Source organism: Corella eumyota, chromosome 5 (assembly GCF_963082875.1).
Source record: "Corella eumyota chromosome 5, kaCorEumy4.1, whole genome shotgun sequence".
Lineage (NCBI taxonomy): Eukaryota > Metazoa > Chordata > Ascidiacea > Phlebobranchia > Corellidae > Corella > Corella eumyota.
In genome coordinates this window covers 12,180,724-12,205,182 of record NC_137494.1, presented here as the reverse complement: position 1 = coordinate 12,205,182, position 24,459 = coordinate 12,180,724, and the positions used below count along the sequence as shown (strand labels likewise).

Here is a 24,459-nt window from a genome sequence, read left to right as displayed (position 1 = left end):
GAATTTATTTACTAAATAACAACTGATGTCGTCATTTTAGATGCCACTTTTCAACTCCTGTCATTTTAAGTTTGATTCTATCTGCTGGCATGTCGTAAAAATAACAATTTTTTTATAAATTATTGTTTTCGATTTGCGGGCTTAATCATGGATCAAAAATTTAATATCTTAACCCAATTTTGAGTTGACTTAAAAAGTTTCCAAAATCATTCTTTCAAATGTCCGATAAATAATCTGCTGACATGGAAGCAGTGGGGATCGAACCTATGACCTCATGCCTTTTTGTCGTATAAGCGTGCATCAAAAGTTATGACCCGACATTATACCATGTGATATTGGGCGTTTATGTGTATTTGATTTAAAAATTCTAAGTTTGCTTTCGTATAAAATAAAAGATTTCTAAAAATAAAAATCTAATAAAATACAAAACAAATACTTTAAGATAAAATTTAGAACCTAGTTAAAGAAAATTTTTAAAATTGTAAAATACGCCTTTAATGGTTGATAAAATAAAATTATTTTTTTAAGATATATTTAGCTGTTTTAGTTTTGTATTTTTACTGTGTTTCGTTTCAGCTATGCTTCGTTTTAATAACAGACTTTTTTTAAACAGAAATATACTTCTTTAAAACAGAAACAGAAAATCAAACGGCAAAGTGTACGTGAAATGTAAATAAGCGCAATTTTTGAAGTGTTTCATTTTGATAAAATTTTACTAACTGTCTAACTTTAGTAATAAAAGATGTAGACCTATAACATTAAAGCCATAAGTTTTTTGAAACAGATTTTTTTAATACATAAAAATTAAAAAATAAAATAGGCTATAATAAATTGTAAAATAGAACTTCACAATTTGTTACTTTCTAAATAAATAAATAAATAAAAAAAATATTTTGCGCCAAATTTAAAAAAACATTTTTAAAAATAAGTATTTATAAACAGAAGATTATATGTTGTAAGTACAGTACTTTTGAAAGTTACCCAATTAAAAAAAAACATAAACACATACAAAATTTTAACAAGAAAAGTGTTACATGCTATAAGTACAACAAAATGCTGCTAGAAAACTGAATAAAATTAAACCAACATGCAAATATAAATTTTGTGCACTTGAAGGCTGAACACAAAGATTTTCAGAACATGTATAATTCGAATTCGGGCATTCAGAACATGGTGCACCACTTTTAAATGGTTTTGCACCAACAAAATTTCCTCCCTCGCCATAATTACAGACTACCAGTTGACCAACGGGCCATACTTGACCGTTGACATTAATATCACTGCATGTTGTTATACCACAGCCTACTGCTTCAGTTTCAGCCCAAACTGACTGCGTATAATGTCCGCAAACACCGGTACATCCATCAGTATCGTAGTCGTACAGGTTCTTTTCGTTGTCCCAACTGGTAATAGCATTTTCTAAAGCGGCTGCTGCCTCTTGTTCATTAGACCTTATAAAAATATTCTCACCAACGTATACATAGCCCTCAGCAGCTCTGTCAGGGTTATGCTGGTAAAGACATTGTTTAGAATACGATTCAGCTAGGCTTGCAAGACCTGAGTTCCAAACCAGTTGAATCATGTTTGAAGCTGTAGGTTCAACAATGCTTCGGTATTCATTGTGCTTGCTGACAGCTGTATTTTTTTCCTCAGCAGTAAACTGAATAGTTGATGCCCGTTTTTTTCTAATCAACGCAAAAAATTCTGACTCCAAGCCAGCTGAAGGGCTTTTCTTTGCTTTAATGTCATAACTGAAAACTGACAATGCTATTCCAGCTACCAATAAGCTAAAAACTAACAAAAAACGCATTTTTCTTGCGGCCATTTAAACTGCTTAAGTAAGTTTAGTACAAAGTATTTTTGTAATTGTGTAATTTTGTGTTTTCATTAAGGTTGATTGTGGGCGAAGAAAGGAAATGAATGACGTCTTATCACGTGGTATCTAACTACATTAGCTGACTAAATTTGGAATAAAAAAGACTTTAATTAAAACATTTTACGAAAACATAAAATAATTTACGTAACTTAAAAAAAACATAATGCAAAATCAATTTTAAATATAAAGTTGCAAAAAAGAGCAGTTATAGTTTGTTAAAAAGCTATTTAAACTTTAACTTAAAACAAAAAACATTGCTAGCCTTAATCACAACCGGCAAAATAACAATAAACGCCTACAACTAAACTCTAGTATCACCTTTTAAGCCTACTAACTTAACCTTAGAGTCTACTTTTAAAACAGGCTGACAAAAACATCTACGCTGGCTACACAGTAATTTTATAGTTATATCCTAACCTACCATAGCCTCCTAGTAACTCCACACTTAACTTAACAGTAACTTTACAGAAATACAACTTTTTTCACTGTACTACATAAAAACAGTTGCTATAAAAAAAAAAGTGAACAGTCGATCAAAGCTATCGGCCTTAAGCACTACAAGCTGATCAGACGCACTTATAAAACCAGTAAATATCCACTATACGGGAGAGTTTCTGATTCTGTATTCCTTTTTTTTCCTGATTCTGTATTCCAATAAATTTTTGCCGTTTGTGATTTTTAATTTTAAAACAAATATTTTTATACATTAAAAAAGTTAACATTTTAAACTCTAAAACTTAAGGTATTGAGTTTGACTCTTGCTACTGTTATTAAGGATTTGTTGATAAATATGTATTAGTAATTAGTCAAATGTATTAAAATTGTAAAAAGAAAAAATGAAAAGTTCAGTGGAAAAAAATTAACATAAATAAATAAATTTCAGTGATAAAAGAACACAATCTATATAATAGGTTTTGTTACATGTATCATATTGCATTAATTAACTAATGAAGTACATCCGCCTAGTATAACGTGCAAAATTAAAACCAAGATTTTTAAAGCCTATTTCAATTTATATTAAATGTTTTGTTAAAGTAAGTAAATCTACTTTAGAGCCACTTTTCAGGTCTACCCCCCCATGGTTTACCAACCATTTTTTTACTGCTCTATAAAACCAAAATAGCCTTTAGTAGCTAGCTAAGCTTAAAGACACTTTAACAAGAATAAAATTATATTTAAAACTTATTCTGTACCATCAAATGTTGTTACACAGAAACAGTAGTTTTGTCAGTTAAGTCTGAAACTGTTGGTTGAATTGGCCTGTCGTCTACATCCGATTCCATTTCCAACAGTCTAATAGCTTCTTCTGCCTTTTTTTCTTTGTCTTGTAATACCCACTGGTGTAGATACGAATATAAGGCAAGGTTTCGTTTGTCTCTGTGGAACTCATAAACTGTTGATATTTTATCCCATAAAACTTTGTCGCGACGCTTTTCCATAAAGTACAATACATTAGCCTCTGCATCTTTCTGGGCCTGCAAAAAAAATTAAATCGTTTTTATTAGTCAAAAAAACAGCAGCGTGGTGTAGTGGTCGGAACACTTAGCTTCACTAAATAGGGTCCTGGGTTCGATCCCGACTGCTTTTATGCTGTAGCGCCCGTAAGTAAGGCGCTATAAACGGTATAAACACCTGCTGAGCCAACACTTAATCAGCTGTTTAATTATCTGGCAAATATAATTTATAATATTTTAAATTGCCAAAGGCAACTCGAGTCTGGGTCAGGGTAACTAATGTTATTTATTGTTTAGATCGTAAAATCAACATTCCCACATCAAGGATAAAGATATAAACAAAAAGCTATCATTTTTTAGTGTAAACAATAAGTCACTTTAATTTAAAAGACCATAGTTCGACTGAGGACAATGTAAAAACCCCCCAAAAACATTTTACCTTTTTCTTCATTTCGTCATCGAATTCGGCCTCTTCAGCAGCTCTATAAAACTTATAATATTTCGCATGATAATAGGTAAGAGGTAGAGTGCACTGGCTTAGCCCATATGCTAGAAGACCAAGTAAGACCATTACACTGATCACGATCCAACCTATTAACTGAGACAGACTTCTGTTATCGTTGTATGCGTCAGAGTTATATACAGTTCGGGTGGTTGCAACCTAAATTAAAAAATGCCAAAATTAGACAAGAAAGAAAACGATTTCGGTGCTGGCAAAAACATGGCAAAAAGATGTACTGAATTGTTTTATGAACAGTAATTGCACTATTCGATATTGCTAACTGCACGTAAGCCTTTTCTATTTGCACCATTATTTGCAAATAAAATAAAAAAGCTATTTGTATTATGCGGTTAAATGAATAGAAAAATTATCCCATACGATAAAAACTCCGGAAATGATATCATATTAGATAAAAATATAATAATAAAAACATATATAACTTTCATAGGCTTAATTTAACAACAAAAGCCATGTTAATTGGTCTTATGTACATGCTAGCTACATTAATGTTAAATGAACTTAGATAAAAATTAACTTACAACTTCGCAGCTTCGATAGGTTGCTGGCGACGGTCCAACATCAAAAGGCAATGTCGTAACAGTACATGCATAATATCTACCATCTAATAAGGCAACTGCGACCCAAGCTAAAGGAGATATGCAGGCCTTAGCAAAAATACCCATTAAAGTCCAAAATATATCGTCAATGTCTCGTCTAGTAGTTTCCGTTTTCTTTGTACAGCCAGTCAAAGATTTCCACATTCTAGGCGACGACATAACCCCAAATGCAAAAAGTGCAATCGCAGGTGCCACAATAAAAGATAACCCGTAGCCAAAGTTAAGGTACTGTGTACAAGCTGCGTTCCCAGCTTCAGTTGTGTTGCAAATAAGCATTTCAGGCTCGACACAAGGACAGTTATACACGGCTAACGTTGTTAGCTGTTCTATACCAGCAGTAACTGCAATAATGGCACTGTTAGCTGCTGTGCCAGCATAATCGCCTACCATTTTCGAAATAGCGTTTAGTTGTTTAGCCATTGTGTTCGTGTTTAAAATAAACAAACACAAAATAGCCTAAATTGTAACAGTAACAAATTTAAATCAGTTAAAGTAAAAAAATGATTTAACCTTTAAAAATCAAGTCAAAGTAATTTTAGTTTTGCTAACTTAAGATAAAAACGTTAATTTTTACCCTTAATCAACATTTCCTTATTTTCAGATGATATTTTAATCAAAAAATTAACTTTTTAAGTTAGTTTATATAAGCTAATATACTGCTTTACTTTTTTAATGCAATGCATTAATATCTGATCTACTTTTAACAACAATTTAATGACTGTATCATCGTATAACCGGTTTATAAACATATGCGAAGCGATGTTTGGTATAACGCCACTACGACCGGAAGTGACGCTTTTAAATAAAAATTCGTCTGAAATCTTGCGCTTGATAGTTAAAAAACATAAAAATTTTTAATCTAATTACATTTGGCGCTTTCTGAAATTTGGATTTTTTAAATTTTACATCACTACTGGCAACTGTTTTTTTATTTGAATTATACACTATTGCATATAGAAATACCATTATGTTAATTAATGCATTTTATTTATATATGTATTAAAAATATTGCATTCTCAAACTGATTTTTAACTTTTAAAGCAAAAATTTGGCTAACTTAAAATCTAGAAACGCAAAAATTTTTGTTGCTAAACGGGAAACTAATTTAGTAAAAAAGAATGACTAAAATCTGACAGGTTAAGCCATTTGGCTGCCTCATTAATTATTAAACTTATTGTTCTAAAAGTTAATAACATTAAAACTTTCATATAAAAAAGGTAAGCTTACTGAACTAAGAATGTTCTTGTTTTGGTAAAATAGTTTAGAATATTGTTTCGATATTTTTTGTGATTCATAACCAAACTTTTGATTTATAAAACACAATACCTTTTTTAAATACAATAAATACGTACAGTAGGTAAAATATATAAAACAATATAACTGCTTATTGGGTTCAAATATTATCTTTTTGTCTATTCAGTAACTAACTCCAGAAACTGAGTGTGGAAAAACCTTCTGGCCACGCAAGACAAACCGGAAAAAAACTTAAAACTAGAAACGATTAATTAACATACTAAAGCATTGAAAACGACTTAATGACATATAATGTTACGATAAAATTATGACCCAAAAAAAATATGTTAATAAAGTTTAAATAAAAAAGGTAAGTTTTAAATTTACATTTGAGCAAATTTATAATACAAAAAGACGATAAGTTAAGTAGAAAAACATAATGATAAAAACGGTTAGGAAATTTAATGCAATAAAGTCGGTAAGGCAAAATGGCCTTCTAAAAAAGTTTAGCGTCTGGTGACCAAAAACCATTTTAAAAAAGAACATTTTATCGAAAAGCATTTTTATTGTATTATCAAAATTACTCTAATCTTTCCCTATAGAAAATCCAATTTAAAAGCTAAAAAATAGTAACCTTAAATTTTGTAAAATGTCGCTTTAAAAATTTAATTTTCAAGCAAATGTTCATTCAATCTAATAGTATTCAGTCATATACTAAAAAGGCACCAATAATGTTAATATAATATATACAATAAACAAGTTAAAGGTAAAAAAACACTTAGTTACCAAGGTTAATACAAAAGAGTCTATATGCCTGTATATACAGATCATATAATATTCTTGTTTGAATAGCTATACCCACTAAACCGATTCCGTAGTTCTGTCAATTAGATTTTTCTTTTCCTCAACACCATTTCCACCTAAAAGAGGCTCCATCTCACATTTTCCCTTTTCCCTTTCTTCTAAGACCCATTTATGGAGGTTAGAGTACAGCGCCACGTTTTTCTTGTTTCTGTGAAAACTGTGCACCGTCGAGATTCGATCCCACAAACTCTTGCTTCGTGGTTTTTCCATGAATATATCAACGTACTCTTTTGCGTTGGTCTTCGTCTAAAAATTGTCAAGAAAAATTTATTATTATTATTTTGCATACATATAGTTTAAATCTGATCTTTAAAATAACTGGTTAGCATATATGACTTTTAAATGTCATGGGAGCGGGCTACGAATCCAAATGTTTCGAGTTCGAACCGCACCAATGCCATACCATTCGCCATTTAGACTAGTATCTACAGACAGGTAGCTTAAAGTAGCTTAAAGTAGTTTACCTTTTCTTAATCAAAAAAAACTATTACCACAAGATGATTAGGTAGATAACAGTTGTCTTTTTAAACGAGTAAAAAGAGCTAAAAATGTATGTCAATAAAATTGATATTTTACCTTTGCTTCCGTTACTTCAACTAGCTTATTTTCCTCGGCAGTTCTATAATCATTATAAAACTTAGCTTGGTAGTAAGTAAGCGGTGAAGTGCATTTGATTATCCCATAAGCAAGTATACCAAGAACCACTGCTATACTGATAGTTATCCAACCAACTAGTTGGGAAAAACTTCGATTCTCGTTGAAAGTGTAGGAGTAGTATAGAGTCTTCGATTTGGCAAGCTTTAAAATTATATAAGTTACTTAGTAATATGCTACCATAAAAAAAACTAGCAATGAGAATCTATCTTAGTCATTTTTTGGGAGGCTTAACAAAATTTTTACACACAAAACAATATAAAAATATTACCGCTGCGCAGTCTAAGTATGCTGCAGGAGTCGGTCCTATATCATATGGATGATCCGTAACAGCACATGCATAATATCTCCCATCCAAAAAAGCAACTGAAATCCAGGCCATTGGTGCTATTAAAGACTGCGCAGTAACGTTTAATAACGTGCATAACACTTGTCCAAAATCGCGCTTTTGTGATTCAGTTTTCTTAGCACAACCTGTCAGCATTTTCCATAATATCGACGAAGTAGCAAAGCCAAAAACTAGCAACCCAACAGCTGGAGCGACAATAAAGGCCAAGCCATAGCTAAAGTTAAGATAGCGACTGCATTTTGCATTTCCAATATCATCCGTGCAGTTTGTAGAACTACTTGGGACTGTGCAGGGGCAGTAGTAGACAGCTAAAGTAGTTAACTGTTGCACAGCAACGGTTGCCAAGACAATGGCACTGTTTAAAAACGTGCCTGCATAAACACCAACTTGACTTATAAGAGCAGAGACTTTGTCCATCACGACACAATCTATACTAAAATGCTAAAAAACAAAATAGCAAATTTGTTTAAAGACCTTACTTTACTAGAAGCACATTATGTACGTAATAAAGCAACTTGAAACAATAATTATTGTACTTTTACCTGGTTAGCTAAACTAGAAGATAACTCAAGACCCTAACTGCTTTTTATATTTAGTTGTTTAGCTTTTTCACTCTTTTTTATAGTACTTTGCGTATGTATATTCTAGAAAACGTCAACAGTATTCAATTTATTACAGGCTTATTCCCAAGTCAATTGCCAAATGTCACAAGTCATTAACTACACAACTGTGCAAATTCTAGACAGTGATACAACGCAGTACAAGTTTAAACCAAGCCAAAACTATATTAAGCACAAAAAAGTGAAAGTGGCAACACAATTTAGGCCGTCTGAAACACCTTTCGATGCAGTACAAACGAATAATAGTAAATATATCTATGTAGTAAATGATAATTTTGTGAAGTAAGACTATAGGGCCAGCTATTTATAACAAACCGGGCTTTAATTGGTCTGTGTACGTGAGACATTGCAAGTGTTAAACTTAGTACGTGCATAGCTTGAATAGCTTTTGTCTTAAGGCTACGACCCAGTTACTTTACACTTGTCTTTGATTTCGTAGCGAGTACGTGCGAAGCGAAAGCGTTTGTTGTTGTAAAATATTATATTTCTTAAATTGAAATTTAACTGTCTACGTGCAGATGTAAGTTGGATGGGATAGTTTACTTGTGCACGTACTGGCTAAAATAACAGGTTTTCATTTTATTTTTGGGTAGAGTGACCATGTTATTCTTTGCTATACAATTATGTACAAAAACAAAAAGTTTTGCCGCGTCGAAAGCCTTGAAAATGGTTTTAGCATTTTTCTAATTGCAGCAAAATATTATGAGCTGTCGTACCATTGAATTGATACCACCAGTCAAGCATAAGAAAAAAAATAAAAACGTCTCAAGTTCATTTTTCTAGAACGTGGGTGCCTACGTGACGTGTTTTTTATCAAAACAATTATATCACTTACATAGTAATGCTGTTTACTGAAATAGAAAGAAATTCTTTTAAAAACAAATGCTATAAATAGCATTTAAATAATATTCTAAAATCCAATATAACTTTTAAAGCAGATTGTAATATAACTAGCGAACTTATATTTATTATTATAATATATATATTTAACAATTTAAGCATTGAAAATAAAATTTTAACACATTTTTTAGCATAGAAATGGAAAACAATGTAGGCCTATATCAAAATAAATATTTTAGGATCACTTTACAGCTTAATCTTGGAGTTATATTTATAATATCTAGTAATTTTGTGATAGCCCATCATAATGCCGGCCACCTGACAATCTTTGTTCACTGACTTAAAATATTACTTAAAAACAGAAGTGGTTTAAAAGTATCTGTGTTTGGTGGCCATGCCATAACATACTTAAATTTTTTATGTAAACATTAATACTTATGGCATGTTTTAAATCATTAAACTGATTTTGTCATTTTTTCCCGCCACATTAATGTAATATTTATTATATATCTTATTTATTATTCCTTTTTATCAATGCACAAAAACCGAAGTGAAAAAATAAATTAATAAAGTTTTGCACCACATGGCAAACATAAAACAAATATGTTTTTTTAATGGCACAATTTACATACTATTTAAATATTGAAATAAAATAGTCTTTTAGACAGTTTCTACAACTTAATATATGCAGAAAGATCGGTGTGTTCAGGCCACAAATATACTACATCTTCTATCGGCTTCTTAATTTTAACGACTTAAAAATAATACTATAAATAAACTTATATAAAGAAAATGTTGTATTAACTACACAGACACTGTTGGTTCCTTTGGTTTTTCCTTATCTTCTGCTTCTTTACTTGAAATAAGAGGCTTTGACTCCTCTAGGCTTTTGTCTTTTTCCTCCAGGACCCATTTATGGAGGTTAGAATACAGAGCAACATTTTTCTTGTCTCTGTGGAACTCGTAGACGGTAGAGATTCGATCCCACAAACTCTTGCTTCGTGGTTTTTCCATGAATAGTTTGACATGGGCTTCAGCGTCATCGATTGCCTTAAGAATTTAAGAACATTTAAAAAAATGTGATAGGCTTCAATGTCTTTAATTTTAGTAATTGGAAATTTTTGTAAGGTTTGTTGGCATGATCGACATTGTAAGCTATGTGGAAAGCCAATATTTTTTTGACTGTTAGATGGTGCACGAGAGTCGTTTTAAATAATTTTTTAGCGATTTCTAATTTTTTTACCGCAAGATGATATGCACAACAGTCTTTTTTTCAATTTTTTTAAAAATATAGGTTTTTGATATTTCTATTGGGTAGAGGGTGTAATATTTGGATGTGTTTGAGTTATCCGTGAACTCTGGGCTCAAGGGCGAATAATGTGGCATTAGTGCGGCTCGAACCCGAAACCCTTTGACTCGCATCACCTTGTGACAGGAAAATAATAAAAAAGGCTAATATTTTTTATCCTTTTTGTTATAAACTTTACCTTAGTTTTCATTTCTTGGTCTAATGCTGCTTCCTCTGCTGTCATGTAATCAGTATAGAACTTAGCCTGGTAGTAAGTAAGTGGTGAAGTGCATTTAAGTGTCCCAAAAGCAATTAAACCTGCTACCACCAGTACACATATTGTAATCCACCCAATAAGTTGAGATAAACTTCGATTTTCGTTGAACGCGTAAGAATGGTAAAGTACTTTTGCTCTAGCAACCTTTAAGTTATACAAGTTACTCAGATATGTGCAATACATAAGAAATGTAATATCATTTATTTGTATATATTTTTATTCCTCGATGTGGGAAGGTCGAGCGCGCGACCTAAACAAAGAGTAACAACAGCTACCCCGACTCAGTCTCGAGTTGTCTGCGGCAGTTTAGGATATTATAGATTATAAGTGCCCGATAATTATGCTGCTGATTAAGTGCTTGCTCAGCAGGAGGTAATACTGTTTATACTTAAGGGTACCACAGCAAGAGAGCGGTAGGGGTTGAACCCACGACCTCTTGTGGTGTAGCAAGTGTTCTACCACAACACCACACTACCGGTTAATTGTTCCAAAAACACATTTCAGGAAAGGTGCCTTGCTGATTTTATCCTCATGCCCTTCACTAGTTAAAATACAATATAGAGTCTACAATTTACCGCTGCACAATCTAAAAAAGCTGCAGGTAACGGCCCAACTTCATACGGATAAGGGGTAACAGCACATGCAAAATATCTCCCATCCAAAAAGGCAACAGAAACCCAAGCAAACGGTGCAATCATACCTCTCGCTACGATATCCACCAACGTACAGCAAACCTGTCCAGCATCACGTCTCATCGATTTAGTTTTCTTTGTGCAACCAGTCAGCGTTTTCCAAAGTCTTGTCGAGGTAGCAAATCCAAAAACAAACAAGCCTATAGCTGGTGCAACTATAAAGGCAAGACCATAACTGAAGTTCAAATAGCGGGGATTGCATTTTGAATTGTCAATAACATCACAGTCGGTGAGATTATTTGGAACGATGCAAGGGCAGTAGTAGACAGCAGCGGTTGTTATTTGTTGCACAGCTACTGTTACCAAGACGATAGCACTGTTCAAAAATGTGCCTGCATAAACACCAACCTTACTTATCATCCCAGATATTTTTGATGTATTCATAATTGCCTTTCTGTATTAAAGTAAGCAACCTAAAATATTGCTAATTTTTTTGTACAACGGCCTTAGCTTAGGCTACTCTAAAAAATATATAATATTTTTACCATCTCAATAATTTAAAAACCATTTGCAATATTTTTAAAACTAATTTTTATTAATTTTAAAGTTAAGAGAAAATCGACCTTTTTATCCTTAGGCTATATATGCTATGTTAAATTCTTTAACTACAAAAATTATGGCAAATCTGATACGATTGTAGTTTTAAAGCATGCACATGCTAATGACCGTTATTTATAAAATTATTTTATTTGTTCTAAATTATATTTAATATTATTGTTTGTTTGTAATTAATAAAGAGCTTAACATACCTATTTCCGTTACATTGTTTTGTTTTTATTTTAGCAATGTTATAATTAATCTTTGAACTAAATAATGATTAATAAATAACAGAAAAATCATTTAAGGGTATAAACCAAATAATATATAATGACGTTTATTGCACTAATTAACTTACCTTATTAATTATGATTACGCAATGTTTTTGCAAAATGCAGTTATTCACAGCGAACCAAGAAAAATTTACTAACATGCAACAAGCAGTAATTACAAGTAATTTTGTTACAAATTTAGGATAAACTTTACATTTTAAAAAGAAAATTTAAAAAAATAGTTGAATGAATGGTCTGTTGTTACGAGCGTTGTTAAGAACAAAAAAATCAGTACGTTTTACATATTTTAATAGTTTGTAAATGAAAAATATGCCAAATAGATTTTGAAATACAAATTTTTAAGTTATTTTTTTTAGTTTTAACTATGTTAATCGAATCAAACCATTTTTTTAAAATCTGGTTTTAAAAATTGCCTTTTTAATTGGCAACTTGTACGAAACCAAATAAGTGCCTCTTTAAAAAGTACCGAAAAAAAGCCGGTGCCATTTTTATGCAAAATATTTGTAAACAAACTAAAAAAAATTTAATTCTAAAAGTTCTGTTAAGTTTTACTTATTTATTTAGTAATTTGCTTATCTTAAACATGGAACTAAATAATATGGGAGAGAATGTTTTTCAGGCTGAAAAAATTATTAAAAAACGGTTAAGAAAGGTAACAAATTTGTAAAAATGTCAGTCTGTAAATGCACTTCACTTTTTTTAAAGTTTTTTTTTTTTTAATTTTTTGTATTTAGGGACGAAAAGAATTCTTCGTGAAGTGGAAAGGTTGGTCAACAAAGTAAGAATTAATTCACTTTTTTATACATTTTAACAAGTATTCTGGTATTTATCATTTTATTTCTGTAAATTAAAAAATGTGCAGTATGACTAAAAGATTAGTCATTTACTTATCCTCGATGAGGGAAGGTCAACTTCACAACCTAAACATCGAGTAAAAACTTTTACCCTGACCCAGTCTTGAGTTGCATTTAGCAGTTTGGGATATTATAGATTATAATTCCCCGATAATTACACTTGTAAAAAAAAGTTGGGTCAGCAAGAGTTTATATCATTTATAGTGCTGTACTAAAGGGTGCTACAGCATGTATCGAAACCAACACCTCATGTAGTAAAGCCAAGTGTTTTGACCACTACATCACACTGCTAGTCAACATTAAATCTGTGAACCTAATTAAAAGTTTTTTCTGACTTTAATAAATAATTAACTCCGTATTTTTAACAGGCATAGCACTTGGGAGCCGCGTGAAAATATTCTAGACGGGAATTTAATCCGACTTTTTGAGTAAGCTACAAAAAATTAAAGTTTTCTCCAAAACTTAAGTTTCACCTGAAAACTAAAATTTCTTTGCCCAATTTTTTTTATAGAGAACAAGAACTACAATACATTGTAAATCCTAGAAAACGGGGAAGAAAGCCAAAACGATCAAATCTACCAAAAGCAGTAAGATTAAATGCATATGTAGTTTATTTAAAAAATAAAAAAGTTTAATTATTTTTTTCGTGTAATATTTTTAGTATTACTGGACTTGACTAAAACTTATACCTAATTTTACCTATAGATTACCCTTAGTTTTTGTCATAACCCTCAAAAATAGTATAAACTTCACCCAGACTGATTTGTGTTTTTCAAGACAAAATAATAATTTTTTACAGATTGAAGATATACCTACCACATCTACCGATGACTTATATTCCCTTAACCAATCATCAATATGTTCATACAATTCTGATGATCAAAACGATGATGTTGTTACAGTTGAAGAAAATACAGCTAGCCCTACTTTACCACTTACTATATCTCCAGATGATGCTGGTGACGACAATAAAAATCTACCATTAAAAACTGAACAAGCTTCTTCAAATGATAAAGTTAGTGTTAAAAATGAACAACACAATGAAAGAGACGAAGATGACCCAAAAAACTTACATTCTACTCCATTTTATCACCCTCGTAGGCCAGTGGGCAGGCCAAAAAAAAGCTACATAGGAAAATCAATGAAAAATAGTAATTATTCCTCAAAAAATGATATTAACTCTTGTTTAATTGATCCCAACTGGCCAAAAAACGAAATAGTTGTAACCGATGTAAATTTAAACTCAAAAGTTATTACTTTCATGGAATGCGAATCAAAAGAAGGATTTATTGGTTTTTAAAAAAATAAGTTTTGGTCATTTTTTGTAATCATCGTGGGGTGCTAAATATAATAGCAACTTGTGTACCTTGAGTTCAAGGTTTAATTCCCACTGCTAGTCATCATGACTTCATCAATATTTTTTTTTAAATTACGCTAATATTGTTAAGGGCAAGTTTTCCAAATATTTCATTGTGTGGGTTTAAAAATTAATATTGATTTTTCTTCAAATGTTGTTGTTGCCCTTTAAACAATTTGCGAATTACTTAATATTCTATATTTAACCTTGCAAACAAAACTAATAAAACATAATAACCAGAAAACAAACTCATGATTTATAAACAAAAAAATCTTAAACCCCGGAACTATCAGATTTCGAATACAAAGTTTCTTTTCTTGATGTGTTATCAATTTCAGAGCAGCTTTCGAAAAAGCGCAATTTAGACAAAGCCATTCTATCCTGATTTTCCAATAACATTTGTCTAATTACAGCCTCTATTGCCAACGTTACAATAAAAAACACAACTAGAGAACTTCCATAAAGGCAGATTATATCAGTTGTTTTATCTATTGTTGTCCAAGCCAGGTAAGATGAGCAGATAATAGATAAGCATAGCGTTACTGCTACAAAATAGAATATGACTCGATGCCAAAAAGAAATCTAAAACACAAAAAAACTTTAAATTTAAAGTAAATAAATATAATAACAAATATATTAAAATTTACCTTTCGCAATTTTGAAGCATGTGTTGAGAAAAAAAAATCCTTTTTTCTATTTGGGCTTGTTTTAAAAAGAAGAGAGCCGTGAAGAGAATTAACTTCTTCTTTCATCACGCTCGACTGGACAGGCAGTAAATTAGAGGACAAATTCTCATCGTCTGATGACAAATAGGTGGCCCCACTACGACCTGATTTAAATAAAACTATTTTCTTTTCTCGCTATAATTTTTCTATATTTTCTTACATTCAAAACTAATCTACATGCTTTCTTTACATTTTCTAAACTAAGCTTAATAAGCTGTGCTTAAAACAACTGCATTTTTTTAAATTTGTTTCTGTCTAATATACCCTGCTCCAAAAAAGTTAAAACCTGTATATATTAAAAACAGTTAGAATTTTAAACCAAAGTTAATGTAAATGTACCTAAGGTATGGGGTTTAATTACAGCTACAAGTATGTTACAGTGTTGTTTTTAAAAAAACACGACATTTTAAAAGGAAATACTTACTTGATTTTTGGCCTGATGAAGGCATGGGAAATTGATTGCGTTTTTGATTTGGTGAAAATGCAACAATTTTTTTGTGGTGCCGGTTTCGTAACAACATGTCACCGTGCCGTTCTCTTAAATGTGCTGGGGTTCTGTATTTGGAAAAAATTATCAAAAAATCAAAGACGTTAAAAATTCAAATAAAAAACATTTTCACCAAAAGAGATTTTAGCATTTATAATTATTTGGCATTACTACATGAAGTTTTTTTATATATTTATTTATCCTAGATGAGGAAAGGTCAACTTCCTGACTTTAACATAGAGTAACATCAGTTACCCTGACCTAGTCTCAAGTTGCCTAAAGCAGTTTGGGATATTATAAATATAATTGTCCAATTATTATGCTGCTGATTAAGTATTGGCTTAGCAGAAGTTCATACCATTTATGTTGTCTTACTCAAGGGCACTACCGCATAAGATCAGTGGGGATTGAACCCACGATCTCATGTGTGGTATAGCAAGTGTTCTTACCACTACACCACCATGCCAGTTAATAAATATTTAAAAAAAATTACATTATAATTTATTTTAAAACTTACGGTTCAATGTTAGGATTGCCAGAATGAAATCTTAAAGTTGAATGACTAGGTTCAACATCGGGCAAATTTCTTGTTAATAATCCACTATTATCATTTTCAATATTATTTATTTCAGATTGATTTTCAGGTTTTTTATTTTTGTCCATTGGTGGATGTTGGGTTGAGGTGGTTTTTAGTTTAACGCCAACCCGGTAGTTTACTGGAAATTGGGTTTCGGCCGATTTACTTTCAATAAGCTTTTTAGCTAAATATTAACAAGTTCAATTTTATAGAATAAAATTTTTTTTTATTTAAGATTTAATACAACCCTTATTTAAAAATGCTATATTATGGAAGTAGTGGGGATTGAACCCAGTACCTTAAACACAACTTTAAAAAAATTTTCCTACATATTTATATCGCCGGCCACTGGCAGCATAGAGTAGTAGTTAGAACACTGGGCTTAACTACATGTGGTCTTGGGTTTGATCCCCACTGCTTTCATGCTGTAGCGCCCTTGAGTAAGGCACTAAAAATGGTATTAACTCCTGCTGAGCCAGCACTTAATCAGCAGCTTAATTATCGGGCAATTATAATCTCTATATTATCCCAAACTGCTAAAGGCAACTCGAAACTTGGTCAGGGTCACGGTTGCTACTCTATGTTTAGGTAATGAATTCGACCTTCCCACATAGAGGATAAATAAAAATAAAAAAACAATAAATTCTAAATCTACAATTTTTACACTTCAAAAGTATAAAATACATTTAAAAAGTTACATTTCACTACTAGAGGTCCCTCTCGTTTCCATTGTGCTAAAGTCCTAAGTGGTATTGTTTTTTGATCTCCGAACCCCCTTCTACTTATATTCGACGGAATTCTTCGGTAAGTTGGGTCAAACCAAGAAAACTCAGACTCACTACTGTAAATTAAAAAAAAAAATTATCTTCTTTTAAGCCAAACACAAATTGTGGCAATTTTAATAATTTTTTTTAATGCTTAAAGACTTATTAAACCAATTATAGAGTAACTTGAGTTGTCAGCTTTTTTTGTATGGGTAATATTTCCCAATTATTATACTAACTTGTTAATTGTCTGCCCTTACAAGTTAGATTTTATTTGTCATAACATGGTTGCTATTCACGACTTATATATACTTGTGATAGTTTACTTGCACACCACGAATTACGCTGTTTTAAAATGGGGGTTTAAATGAAAGCGGATTAAGTGTAAAGGGTTCAAATGTAAGGGCTCTTATAAAAGCGGTTAAGATAAGGGGTTTAAATGTAGGGGTTCAGATAAGGGGTTTCAAATAAAAGGGGTTAAGATAAGGGGTTTCAAGTGTTCAAGTGAAAGGGGTTCAGATAAAGGGTTTCAAATAAAAGGGGTTCTTCTAAAGGGGGTAGGATAAAGGGTATTAAATGTAAGGTGTTCATGTGAAAGGGATTTAAATGTCTGGCCACCATATACAACTATCCATTGTCTACAAAGCTCTGTTATAGCAGAATTATGTTTTTAGTATTACTTAAGAATTATATAACATTAAAGCAATGGATATCAAATCCAGAACTTCAAGTTGCAATTCAAATTTAGCAAAAACAAATTATCTCTATCAACAGTGGGGTTTAAGCCCTGAACATTTGGTTTGTTTATTCACTATGTTAAAAATCCCAGCAAAAAAACTTTACCAACAGTAGGAATCAAACCCACAACCTTATGTATTAATGCAAGGGTTTTAACCACCCTGCCACTAATTTAGCAAAAAATTAACTCCACCAACAGTGGGGATTAAACCTAAAACTTTAAGTATTAATACATGTGTTTTAACTACATTGTTACAAATTCATCAAAAAATTGACTCCACCAACAGTGGGAATCAAACCCATAACCTTGTGTATTCATGAAGGTGTTAAAAACCACCATAATAACTTAACTTACCTGGTACAAGAGCAGGGATCAGGAGGAAACAAGAGATTTAGAGGAGGATCTAAACTCTTGTGGACATTGTGCCACTCCTCCACAATCGAGTATCTCGACCACATGCTGGCACAACTGAGCAAGTCATCATTCTCCTGAATGATGCTCGGAAGATCTGGAAGAGAAATGTTGGTCCTGCTCTCAAACTCCATGTGTCCTGGAGCAAAAAAAATTTTCCAAAAAAAAATTCAAAAATATTTTCCGAAAAAAAATTTCTAAAAATATTTCAAAATTTAACTCCAGGCTTAAAAAAAATAAAAAAATAGAAAATAAAAACAATTACCAAGAAATTGCATGATAGCAGGACATGATCTAGTTCTTCTTGGAATTCTTGAATTTCTTAATTTTGTTGCTTTTTTTAAATCATAAATATATGAATCTGTCTCCAAGTAGTCTATAAATTTTTTTTTAAGTTTAAATATTTTTTAGTGTGTCCTGAATAAAATAAGCCTGAATTTACTGCCTAATTAGCAGCATGGTGTAGTTGTTAGAACACTTGGCTTCACTACATGAGGTCTTGGGTTTGATCCCCACTGCTCTCATGCTATAGCACCCTTGAGTAAGGCGCTATAAACAGTATGAACTTTTGCTGAGCCAACACTTAATCAGGTTTGAATTTTTGGACAGATATAAGTTGATTTTCCAAAAATAAGGATAAAAAGATATAAAAAATATTGCTACCTAGACCCAGTCTTAAGTTGCTCATGGCAGCTTTGAATAATAAGGTACTGGGTTTTGACGTGATATTACTCAAGCCTGCTATATTATGAAAGAAAAAGGAAGTTAACCAAAAAACGTATATAGTAAATTGCTAAGACTGACCTGTACCAACATAAGTTTTTCTAAATCTAGCAGGTAATAAACAGGAATCTAAACTATCTGTTATACTAGGAAATGTCAAGGATGATATAACAGCATTAATGTCAAGATGTTTAAATTTTAGAAGAAAATCCAATAACTGAATTTGGTCTTTTTCTATGTCATCTAAAGCCTGTAAAATAAACTATTGGGCTTTAATTTTTATATCTTCTGATAGTCATGGGTTTGATCCCCAGTACTGGCATATTATAGCCTTTTTTTTTTTTTGTATATATCTTTATCCTCGATGTGGGAAAGTCGAATGCGCGACTTAAACATAGAGTAACAACAGTTACCCCGACCCAGTCTCGAGTTGCCTGTGGCAGTTTGGAATATTATAGATTAAAATTGCCCGATAATTATGCTGCTGATTAAGTGCTGGCTCAGCAGGAGTTCATACCGTTTATAGCGCCTTACTCAAGGGCGCTACAGCATGAGATCAGTGGGGATTAAACCAAAGACCTCAGCCTTATAGTTACTTGCTAATGTACTTTAGTTTTTTGGGCTAAAATATTATTCAAAAATAAATAATCAGAAAATAATACAACTGGCAGCATGGTGTAGTGTCTACATGTGGTTTTGAGTTCGATTCTCATTACTTCTATGTTGTAGGGCTCTTGAGTAAGGTGTTATAAACAGTACAAACTCCTGCTAAGCAAGAATTCAAACTCCTGCAGACCAGCAGATTAATTGTTAGACAAATATAATCAATAATATCCCAAACTGCCAAAGTCAATTTTAGACTAGGTTTGGGTAACAAATGTTACTCTATGTTTATACTGTAAAGTTAGTCCTTTAACATTAAGGATATTAATATGCAAAAAAATAATGTAAAAAATTAATACTTGCCCTAGAAGCAGGAAAAGGTCCATCTTTATTTGCTAAATAATTCCAGTCCCCAGACTCAATCGAACTCTCAATCGTATTCAAAGAATATTTACTTTTTATTTCATTTAATTCTTGCTCAATAGACTTCCCCCCAAAAGACCGATATGCTTGTAAATCTGACCTATACTGCTCAAAAATCTCTTTATTTCTAGGTTTTGTATACACAGGGGTATATACAATACAGCCTAAAAGCATGGTCATAAATGGCATTGAAATTAATGCACAAATACCTCCTATACCATAGCATGTAAAAATCTTTATAAGGTTTATGATGTAGGTAAAATGGTAGGATAAAAATGTTGTGGTAAGGGTCAAAAAACAGCCCCACGTTAGGATTAGGGTTCGTTCTATACGGGTGCTTTGGGTAAGGAAATCTAAAAAGCAAATAAACAATATGTAAAAAAATAGTTACAGTAACAGTTTAAAATAAATATCTGAAAAATTTCCAAAAAAAAATATATTGTAACTAAAAAAACAGTAAGTCTTATTTTAGTTTAAACATCTAAAAATCTTTAAAAAAAAAATTAAATTGAAGAAATGTCAGCAGCATGGATCAAACTCAAGACCTCAAGCTTAAAAACGAAATTTTACCATTAAAAATCAATTAGGCAAAATATTTAATAAAAAATGCTTTAGAAATACATCTTACCTTTTACAAAGAAAGTGTATAGTAAATGGTTATGTAAAACATTATAAAACCATTTAAATACTGGGTTCATAGAATTTACTTTTGTAATTGCTTTTTTGTGTTGTTTCGATTCTGCAAAAACAATTTATTATTTTTGAGATACAGTTATTGCCAGCTAAGTAACCAGATAATATAAAAAGGTCAAAAATATATTTTATTGAAAGTACTATAAGAATTTGATGCTGCGCTTTACTACATGAGGTCCTGGGTTTAATCCCCACTGCTTTTAAGCAGTATTCTTAAGTAAGGCAGCAGTTACATAACTTACTTTAAAAAAATAAATATTTGAATGATCAGGCAAAATTACCTGGTCAATAATATACAAAACTATCAAACCTAACGAAAACAAATGTTAGTCTCAATTTAGGCTGTAAAATTAGTTGTTGGAAAACTTGACTTTACTACTTAAGGTCCCGGGTTTGATCCCCACTGCTATCATGCTGTAGCACCCTTGAGTAAAGGGCTATTAACGGTAAGAGCTTCTGCTGAGTCAAAACTTAATAAGCAGCTTAATTTACAGCAATTATATTCCGTTATATCCCAAACTGTGAAAGGCAACTCATGACTGGGTTGAGGTAACAAATGTTACTCTATGTTAAAGTCAAAGAAATTGGCCTTTCCACATTGGGGACAAATAAAATAAAAATATTTTACCTCGTTTATATATAGGTATACAAGTTGGCTCATCCTTATATAAAGTCATTTTATCTTTAATATAAAACCAATCCATTCTACCATACAGTAGTTTGTGCTTTTTAAATTCACCAATTTTTATTGTAACTCTCCTAAACAATATCAAAAACCAAATTTTATTTATCAATTTACAACAAAAATTTAAGCATATTGTAAATTATCTAACTTAATTAAAGAACTAACTTAACTTTATTTTTTTTAAATAATCTTTTAAATCTGTTATGGTACTATAAACAGTACTAACTACTGAGACAAAATCCATTTAGTAGGTTAATTATCGGGCAACTATAATCTATAATATCCTTAACAGCCAAAGTCAACTTGAGACTGGGTCAGAATAACTGATGTTACTTTATGTTTAGACTGTCAAATTGACCTTCCCACATTGAGGACAAATAATTAAAAAGAAATTGGATTAACAATCATATTATGTTTCAAAATGTAATAATTTTAATAAAGTTAACCCTAAAACTTACATGTTGTTAGTGATAGTCTTATGCCTAGGGGAGTTATCACATCCAATATAACCAATATCAAGTCGTTTTAATTCACCATATAAACTAGGTAGTATTAATATTACTTGTTCTTGTGAGTTAGCATGTAGTTGGTTCATTACTATAAGGCTTGAAGTGTCTAAAGTACCTGCTAACCTATACAAAGTAAAATTTTATTTTAATATTTTTGGAATACTTAACGTAAACTGGCAATGTATATATTTTTTTGTATATATCTTTATCCTCGATGTGGACAAGTCGAATGCCCAACCTAAACATAGAGTAACATCAGTTACTCTGACCCAGTCTCGAGTTGCCTGTGGCAGTTTGGGATATTATAGATTATAATTGCCCGGTAATTATGCTGCTGATTAATTGCTGGCTCAGCAGGAGTTCATACAGTTTATAGCGCCTTACTCAAGGGCACTACAGCATAAGAGCAGTGGGGATTGAACCCAGTACCTCATGGTGGTGTACCAAGTGTTCTTACCACTACACCACGCTGCCCATAATATGTCAAAAACCGGCAGGGTGGTGTAGTGGTCTGAACACATAAGGTACTGGGTTCGGTCCCCATTGCTCTCATTCGGTTAAAAGCACTGGGTATCAGTATATAAGGTCCTGGGTTTAATCCAACACTACTTTTATACTGTAATATTTTATTGATAATAATAATTTTAGTCGAGCTAAAAAAACTAAACATTACAAAATACAAAAAAATTTATTTCAAATTGCAAATAAAACTACAGACTTAGACATTTATATTAAGCATAAAAATTAATTTACCATGTTAATAGGATAAAATATGGAATTGAATAAATATATCTATTTTTTACGCAATAAAATATAAATTTATAGAATAAAAGAAAGTGAATTAAAAATGTATATAAGATAATAATTAACATACCTGCATACTATAGTTTTAACTTGAGATAAATCACTGAAGTGAAGTTTAACAACACAACATTTACAATTGGATGGTAGGTGATCACAATTCCCATCTTCCCAACCAAACTAAAGAAATTGTTTAAAATTATTTATTGTTAAATATAAAACACAAAAAAATTTATAAAAATATTTTATTTAACTGGTAGGGTGTAGTGGTTTAAAACAATTAGCTTAACCATATAAGGCCTTGAGTTAGTTCTCCACTGGTTTAATACAAAAGCGCTCTAAAGAAAAGGGGCTATAAATGTAGGTAACAAACGTTAGTCTATGTTTATGCTGTGAAAATGACTTTTCCACATTAAGGATAAATAATAAGACTTTCAGAGTGGTGTAGTGGTCAGAACACTGGTTGTTACTACATAAGGTCCTGGGTTCAATCACCACAGCTCTCATGCCGTAGCGCTCTTAGGTAAGGCTATATTAACACTAGTATGAACTTCAGCTGAGCCAGCACCTAATTAGCAAGTCAATTATCGGGCAATTATAATTTATAATATTTTAAACTGCTCAAGGCAACTCGAGACTGGGTCAATTTAAAAACAAAACTAAATTTATAGTAAAAAATTATGAATTTAAATACCTGATAAAAATTCCTATCTTCTTTGTCATTTCTCCACGCAAAATACAAAAGAAAAAACATGCCCAGAATTAAGACTCCATTAAAAACAGGAACAGTTATATAGTCCATAGGATAATAAACAATCCACTTAAATGGTGTTGCCAAAAATTTAATATCCTGTACATTTGGTGGGTATGAAACATCTTTAGTTGACAACACTGTTAACTGAAAAAAAAAAATTTGTATTATAGAATTTTCGAAAACAATTTTCAGCCAAAATGTAAGAAATTTCTGTGTATGTGTTTTTAATGAGCCTTGGCCAGTTTAAATAATATCGGTTATTTATTTTTTTTTATATTTATTTATCCTCAATGTGGGAAGGTCAACTTTACAACCTGAACATAGAGTAACATTTGTTACCCTGATCCAATATTAAGTCGCCTTAGGCAGTTTGGGATATTATTAATTATAATAATTTATTTGAGGACAATACAGCATGAGAGCAGTGGGGATCAAACCCAGGACCTTTTATAGTGAAACTAAGTGTATTAACCTCTACACCATGCTGCCAGTTTATAATTGTTCAGTTTATAATTTAAAATAGCAAAAATCAACTTAATACTGGGTCAAAGTAACAAATGTTACTCTATCTTAAGACTGTAAAACCAGCCTCTACAGAAAAAAATATAAACACAATCAAAACAGCATCTTTTTAAAATTATCAAAACGAACCTGAACAAATTGAGCCTTTCCATTGAAATTTGTAAACGAATACTTGCTTCCTTTTTTTGCCCATAAATTCTCAGCAGTAGGAGCTCTACCAGTGAAACGACCTCGTGTTGTGAGCTCAGTTGTCTGGTTGAAGAGTTTACCACCAGGAGAGTATTTTAGTTGGAAATCAAGAACTGATCCGGCCTCATCTTTAGTTCCTGAGGTCATTTCTATACCCTGTGATATATTTTCTATTTGAATCTTTTAATAATTGTTAGCATTGTTAGCATTTTTATAAAGAGTGATTTTTATACCCTGACCCAGTCTTGAGTTGATTTTAAAATTCTTGAATTTTATTGACTAGATAAAACACACTTGGTTTTACTTCGTAAGGTCCTTGGTTTGATCCCCACTGTTTTTATGCCTTGGCGCCCTTGGGTAAGGCACAATAAATGGTACAACTCCTGCTAAGCTAAGAAAAAATCTGCAGATTAATTTTTGGATCACTAAAATTACTAATTTTCTATACTGCTCAGGGCAATAAAGACTGAGTTAAAGTAAGTTATATTACTCTATGTTTAGCCTGTAAAGTTAACCTTTCCACATCAATATAAAAAAATCAATTAAA

At 31.6% G+C, this 24,459-nt stretch overlaps 6 protein-coding genes across 6 annotated transcripts in view; 1 reads left to right on the top strand and 5 right to left on the bottom strand.

The window, feature by feature from the left end:
- Window positions 1-839: 839 nt before the first annotated feature.
- Window positions 840-1,849, bottom strand: LOC145752149 (peptidase inhibitor R3HDML-like). Its single transcript, XM_082568368.1, has one exon. The coding sequence runs from the start codon at window positions 1,823-1,825 to the stop codon at window positions 1,031-1,033; it is 795 nt and encodes a 264-aa protein (XP_082424494.1). The 5' UTR covers window positions 1,826-1,849; the 3' UTR covers window positions 840-1,030.
- Window positions 1,850-3,007: 1,158 nt separating this feature from the next.
- Window positions 3,008-4,869, bottom strand: LOC145753120 (calcium homeostasis modulator protein 6-like). The gene is made up of 3 exons (XM_082569518.1): window positions 4,372-4,869; window positions 3,770-3,991; window positions 3,008-3,351 (listed from the first exon to the last, which is right to left on the bottom strand). Exons 1-3 carry the CDS (start codon window positions 4,867-4,869, stop codon window positions 3,082-3,084), a joined length of 990 nt encoding a protein of 329 aa, XP_082425644.1. The 3' UTR covers window positions 3,008-3,081.
- A 937-nt stretch (window positions 4,870-5,806) lies between these two features.
- Window positions 5,807-7,985, bottom strand: LOC145752897 (calcium homeostasis modulator protein 6-like). Its single transcript, XM_082569260.1, has 3 exons — window positions 7,472-7,985; window positions 7,123-7,344; window positions 5,807-6,792 (listed from the first exon to the last, which is right to left on the bottom strand). Exons 1-3 carry the CDS (start codon window positions 7,964-7,966, stop codon window positions 6,544-6,546), a joined length of 966 nt encoding a protein of 321 aa, XP_082425386.1. The 5' UTR covers window positions 7,967-7,985; the 3' UTR covers window positions 5,807-6,543.
- A 1,647-nt stretch (window positions 7,986-9,632) lies between these two features.
- Window positions 9,633-11,650, bottom strand: LOC145753508 (calcium homeostasis modulator protein 6-like). Its single transcript, XM_082569912.1, has 3 exons — window positions 11,150-11,650; window positions 10,497-10,718; window positions 9,633-10,059 (listed from the first exon to the last, which is right to left on the bottom strand). The coding sequence occupies exons 1-3, from the start codon at window positions 11,648-11,650 to the stop codon at window positions 9,814-9,816; spliced, it is 969 nt and encodes a 322-aa protein (XP_082426038.1). The 3' UTR covers window positions 9,633-9,813.
- Window positions 11,651-12,618: 968 nt separating this feature from the next.
- Window positions 12,619-14,541, top strand: LOC145753048 (uncharacterized). Its single transcript, XM_082569433.1, has 5 exons — window positions 12,619-12,748; window positions 12,831-12,874; window positions 13,319-13,378; window positions 13,462-13,537; window positions 13,750-14,541. Exons 1-5 carry the CDS (start codon window positions 12,680-12,682, stop codon window positions 14,248-14,250), a joined length of 750 nt encoding a protein of 249 aa, XP_082425559.1. The 5' UTR covers window positions 12,619-12,679; the 3' UTR covers window positions 14,251-14,541.
- A 39-nt stretch (window positions 14,542-14,580) lies between these two features.
- The window catches only part of LOC145753507 (uncharacterized), a 71,129-nt gene continuing 61,250 nt past the window's right edge, over window positions 14,581-24,459 (bottom strand). Inside the window, exons 86-100 of the mRNA XM_082569910.1 lie at window positions 23,853-24,092; window positions 23,142-23,345; window positions 22,521-22,627; window positions 21,596-21,769; window positions 21,081-21,211; window positions 20,388-20,498; window positions 19,700-19,923; window positions 18,815-18,983; window positions 18,276-18,386; window positions 17,954-18,149; window positions 16,795-16,937; window positions 16,037-16,280; window positions 15,457-15,587; window positions 14,955-15,136; window positions 14,581-14,889 (exon numbers count right to left, since the gene is read on the bottom strand). Coding sequence (XP_082426036.1) covers window positions 14,581-14,889; window positions 14,955-15,136; window positions 15,457-15,587; window positions 16,037-16,280; window positions 16,795-16,937; window positions 17,954-18,149; window positions 18,276-18,386; window positions 18,815-18,983; window positions 19,700-19,923; window positions 20,388-20,498; window positions 21,081-21,211; window positions 21,596-21,769; window positions 22,521-22,627; window positions 23,142-23,345; window positions 23,853-24,092 — 2,676 coding nt within the window. The remainder of the gene's footprint in view (window positions 14,890-14,954; window positions 15,137-15,456; window positions 15,588-16,036; window positions 16,281-16,794; window positions 16,938-17,953; window positions 18,150-18,275; window positions 18,387-18,814; window positions 18,984-19,699; window positions 19,924-20,387; window positions 20,499-21,080; window positions 21,212-21,595; window positions 21,770-22,520; window positions 22,628-23,141; window positions 23,346-23,852; window positions 24,093-24,459) is intronic.

Coding starts and splice junctions, on each gene's coding strand:
- LOC145752149 (XM_082568368.1), bottom strand. CDS start 1,825: ATGGCCGCAAGAAAAATGCGTTTTTTGTTAGTTTTTAGCTTATTGGTA.
- LOC145753508 (XM_082569912.1), bottom strand. CDS start 11,650: ATGAATACATCAAAAATATCTGGGATGATAAGTAAGGTTGGTGTTTAT. Junction 10,719..11,149: donor CTTTTTTAGATTGTGCAGCG/GTAAATTGTAGA, acceptor TATAACTTAAAG/GTTGCTAGAGCAAAAGTACT. Junction 10,060..10,496: donor ACCAAGAAATGAAAACTAAG/GTAAAGTTTATA, acceptor TAAATTCTTAAG/GCAATCGATGACGCTGAAGC.
- LOC145752897 (XM_082569260.1), bottom strand. CDS start 7,966: ATGGACAAAGTCTCTGCTCTTATAAGTCAAGTTGGTGTTTATGCAGGC. Junction 7,345..7,471: donor CATACTTAGACTGCGCAGCG/GTAATATTTTTA, acceptor ATAATTTTAAAG/CTTGCCAAATCGAAGACTCT. Junction 6,793..7,122: donor TTGAAGTAACGGAAGCAAAG/GTAAAATATCAA, acceptor GACAATTTTTAG/ACGAAGACCAACGCAAAAGA.
- LOC145753048 (XM_082569433.1), top strand. CDS start 12,680: ATGGAACTAAATAATATGGGAGAGAATGTTTTTCAGGCTGAAAAAATT. Junction 13,379..13,461: donor AATTTAATCCGACTTTTTGA/GTAAGCTACAAA, acceptor TTTTTTTTATAG/AGAACAAGAACTACAATACA. Junction 13,538..13,749: donor GATCAAATCTACCAAAAGCA/GTAAGATTAAAT, acceptor AATTTTTTACAG/ATTGAAGATATACCTACCAC.
- LOC145753120 (XM_082569518.1), bottom strand. CDS start 4,869: ATGGCTAAACAACTAAACGCTATTTCGAAAATGGTAGGCGATTATGCT. Junction 3,992..4,371: donor CCTATCGAAGCTGCGAAGTT/GTAAGTTAATTT, acceptor TTTTTAATTTAG/GTTGCAACCACCCGAACTGT. Junction 3,352..3,769: donor ATGACGAAATGAAGAAAAAG/GTAAAATGTTTT, acceptor TTTTTTTTGCAG/GCCCAGAAAGATGCAGAGGC.